General features: G+C 40.9%; 1 protein-coding gene across 1 annotated transcript in view; it reads right to left on the bottom strand.

Annotated features, from left to right (window-relative positions):
* The window catches only part of KCNV1 (potassium voltage-gated channel modifier subfamily V member 1), a 20,340-nt gene extending 16,438 nt beyond the window's left edge, over window positions 1-3,902 (bottom strand). The window contains exon 1 of the mRNA XM_072413273.1: window positions 2,879-3,902. Coding sequence (XP_072269374.1) covers window positions 2,879-3,902 — 1,024 coding nt within the window. The remainder of the gene's footprint in view (window positions 1-2,878) is intronic.
* Window positions 3,903-4,617: the final 715 nt, after the last annotated feature.

Raw genomic sequence — 4,617 nt, 5'->3', positions numbered from 1 at the left:
TTTAGAAGGAAGCCAATTAACCTAACTGCATGTTTTTGGGATGTGGGAAGAAACTAGAGGACCCAGAGGAAACCCATGCAGACATGGGAGAACCTGCAAACCATGCAGATAAAGTCCTGGCTGGGATTTGAACCTGAGACTCAGCCTTGCAAAGGCGGGAATGCTAACCCCTGAGCCACCATGCTGCCCGTATGCCACTGTGCTGCCCATATGTAATATAGAGTATCCTAGTCTACCATCCTCTATACGCCCAGTGGCTCATTCAGATGAAATCCCAGTGCCGGCTGTTGATAGAAAGAATAATATATTGCCGCCACATGAAACTGATTCTAATGAAGCAGTTTGTTAAAGCTTTGCCAACTAAAGAAGACCGTTTCAAGTACCTCGTTTTGGCATTTCATAATGTCATTTGAAAAAATAAAGGCCGGTCTGTTTGATGGTCCACATATTCGGCAGCTCATCAAAGATGAACATTTCATCAGGGTAATGTCAGAAGTCCAAAAGAATGCTTGGTTATCATTCAAAGTCATTGTCAAGGACTTTTTGGAAACACACAAGCAAATAATTACACAGAATTTGTTCAGAAACTCTTGGAGAGCTACAAAATGCTTGGTTGCAATATGAGCATCAAGGTGCATTTTCTGCATAGCCATCTTTCTAACTTCCCAGAAAACCTTGGTGCGGTCAATGATGGGCAAGGTGAACAATTCCACTAAGATTTGAAGTAACAATAAATCCTTTGTAAGAATAAAATAAATTTAAATAAACAGTACATTCAAGTTAATATTTCATTGTTTTTTAATTATTTGTAAATTTTCTATGTTTTTTGACAAAAAAGGAGCGTACCCTGTCTCGTAAAAACTGGATGTGATAGCAAAAAACTGGAGTCATTTATGGCTTCACCACCCAAAAATTAGTAAACACAAGTGTAAGATCTAACTCAACAAAAAATGCGTTCCCCAGTGTTATTGAAAAGTCCTGGGTGGTACACCCAGCTAAAAGGGCCTAGGGAGAACACTGAAGCATTTACTTTTTGGTAGGTACTGTTTAAAGCAGGCATTGGTTTTGATGCTGTCAACACGTCCAACAAAGATGTTGTTTGCCTGATCTTCAAATTGCTAAAGAATGTAACAAGTTAAGTCTTTCTTTATCCCTTGATATGATTCTAATCATCAGCTGTGCCCCATTGCTCTGTGCAAACAGCAATTTGCAAAGCATGCTGCACTCCAATCCCTTTCTAATTACAATAGACTTTGTATACGTACCTAAGACAGAGTCACTAAGGAAATGACTTTTCAATTTTGTTGAATTAAATAATTCTAGATAAAGCAGAGACCATTATGTACCAGGATAGACTAAAATGTGTGGTCAATATCTATGAAAATTGTCTTTGGGACTAAAGAACGTATGTTAAGGGGGGTTAACGAAAACAGATATTATTTAAAGGCTTTCCATTAAAAAATGGTTTGGTTAGATGTATACCACAAATAATTTTACTTTAAATATTAAAACCACATTTCTCTTAAACTCCACATTATGGAGATATGTTCCAATTATAGTCAAATTCTCACTTCACACAGCAGCCTGCAAATTAACTCAATTCCCTTTGGTTTATACACCAGAACACTCATGACTGTAGTTAAAGTTCATTATATGAAATGGCTATTTCTGCCCTGTTCTCTAATGTCAACCAGAAGATACACTTGAATTCTAATACATTTATCAGAGGTGGGTTTACAGCACTGATCTTGGAGGGGCTCAGGACCATGTTAGTTATGAAGGTTTAAGGTCACCTACAAAAGAATCTGGTCTTTCCAGTCTGCACCAGTGTGTTTGCCATATATCCATCATCATATTATAGAGACAAGGTCAACTTCCAGCCCTCTTCTCAAAATTATTTTACACACCACCTTTGTCTTCAAAATTGATATTCCAGAACACCCACTGCTATAGTCACAGCTTTTCCAAAGTAATGGCTAGTTCTTCTTTGGCCAGTATATACGTGAGGGCTTTTTGAGGATAAAGTAAGCAGTGTATACCTAAATATGACTCACAGTATTACCTGCAATATAAAACTGTAATTATGGTGTGAGGGGAAATTCATTACCTGTTGAATGTCTGTCAAGTTTTAACATCCTAAGGGACCTCACAAGCCTCAATTTTCACTCCTCTAACATTTTCAAGGTTGATGTTCATTTTCAATCATCCACCTTAATATGGTGGGGGCAGACAAAAATAAAAAACAGCAAGATAGTCATGATGTCCCTGACGTTGACCACACTCCTCATGAAATGGCACTATCTCTACTGGACCAGTTTAATATAAACCAAAAAATGCAGATATATTCAAATACATTTAACAGTCGGGGATTTATAGAGCTGACCTCAGAGAAGATCAGGACCATGTTGGGTATGGATACAATAACAAGAGTCATGGAGATTGTGCCAAAGGTCTTGGCCACCAAAGGAGACCCTGGCTTATCCCAAAGCGTCAGTCTCAGCTCCTTAAACACAACTCCAGTGAAGTTGTCATCCTCAACCTCCATCTCCTTTTCCCCTTTCTTAATATATACTGTGCCAAAGGACACCCTCAAAAATCTCTCCAGGAGGTCCTGGTGCATGTATTTAACCCCAGTTACATCATATTATGAGATAAAGTTCACTTTCAGTCTATTTTTCATATTTATTTAACACAACACTAAATTAAATAAAAGCCTCATAAAACTCATATACCAGAACACCCACTGATGCAGTCACAGCTCACCTTAGGGTAATGCCTAGTTCAGTTCTGGTCACTAAAAGTAATAATGCTAAGTGATTCCTAAATAATAATAAAATATTCCTAATCCTTAATTGTGCTGTCAGAAGAAATTCCTTACCTGTTGAATGTCTTCCGAGTTTTAGCATCCTCAGGGACCTCATAAGCCTCAAGACTTGCACTATTCTCCCAACATTTTCAAGGTCGGTGCTCTCACCATACCAAGTTTCCACCAAGAGAGTAATATAAAAGGGGAAAATAGCCATGATGTCTATGATGTTGACCACACTTCTCATGAACCGCCACTTGTCCCTCACACAGAGGAACCTAAGGACCAGCTCTACTGTAAACCAAGAAACACAGATATATTCCAATACATTCAACAGTGGAGGTTCTATAGAGCTGACCTCAGAGGAGATCAGGACCATGTTAGCTATGGAGACAATGACAAAAGTCATGGAGACTGTGCCAAAGGTCTTGGCTGCCACAGAAGACCCAGGCTTCTCCAGGACATCCCAGAGCTTCTGTCTCAACTCCTCAAAGACAACTCCAGTGAAGTCATCTTCTTCAACCTCTATTTCTTCTTCATCTTTCTTAATGTCCAAGGTCTCACTCTTCAGTTTCTTCCTGAAATACCTATCCCTGCAGCAATGGTCAATGTTCAGCTCGTCAATGCCCCAATATTCTATCTCCTGGAGGAAAGACACTGCACACAACTGGTCCATCACATGGAGACGTCCAGTCTTGTAATACTTCATGATGTACTCAAACATCTGAGAACTACGATCAAAGAAATACTCATTGTCCATCAAGTTGGCATCATCACACAGCTCATAGACCTCATCTCCTCCAGAGGTGACCAACCTGCCCAGGCGGGTCTGAGGGTGGCAAGATAAGATCTGCTGAGACAAAACAAATCTGCTCCCCCCGACATTAATGGTTAGATGGTCCCGAGGAGCCGCTGTATAATCGCTGCAAAAAACGCTGGAGTCCAAAGACAGCGCAGAATCCGAATCCCCATCTTCATAGGCATTGAAGGGTGTCGCTAGGTTCATGTTACCGCTGCTGGAACGAGGTCGCATCCTAAGGCTTCCTCCATCCTCTGATTGAGATGGGACATCTGAGCAGAACAGGGTTGGTAACATGAGTGCTATGCGGATGTGTTTTCTATCTTGTAAGAAGAGGCAGCTGCTGCTCAGCACTAAAGTCGTGACTACCTGGGAAAAGAATGCCTCCTCCTGTGCTGGCTCATACAGAAATAACCCTATTGTCCTGGATGAGTCCTCCCTTTGGGGATGAAAAGTTGCCCAGGTCAGGCAGGAGAAGCACTGGCATTCTCTTCTGTCTGATCGCATTAATATGGCATTAGCATTGCTGGGGGATTTCAGCACCTCCAGTGTGGACAGCGCAGAGGAGAGGATCAGAAGCCTGCGCACAGGTGTCAGCACCCAACACTACATAAACTACTTACCTGCAAACCACATAGGTGTACCATGGTCCTGCTGCAGAAAGTTCTCTGTTCAGTTATTTAGATTCTTGTCATGCAAAGTAATGGGGATGACCTGTGCTTAGCTTTACTTGTAAGTACTTGTACAGCTCATGGTACACCATGGAGACCTGTAAGTTCAGGATAAAATAATAAAAACTGGGAGAACTTATATTGTAAGCTCTTTGGGCAAGGGCCTTTCCTCCTCCTCTGCCATGGCTTGTATGTGTCTGCCATTTGCAGACCCAATTTAATGTACAGCACTGTGTAATATGTTTGTGCTATATATAGTTTAATAATATTATTGATAATAATAATTGGGAGCATATATGACACAGAGAGGGAGAGAGAGGGGGGGAGAGAGAGGGAGAGAG

This window comes from Pyxicephalus adspersus, chromosome 5 (assembly GCF_032062135.1).
Source record: "Pyxicephalus adspersus chromosome 5, UCB_Pads_2.0, whole genome shotgun sequence".
In the NCBI taxonomy this organism is placed as follows: domain Eukaryota; kingdom Metazoa; phylum Chordata; class Amphibia; order Anura; family Pyxicephalidae; genus Pyxicephalus; species Pyxicephalus adspersus.
The sequence above is the reverse complement of the archived record's forward strand: the minus strand, read 5'-3'. Positions and strand labels throughout refer to the sequence as shown.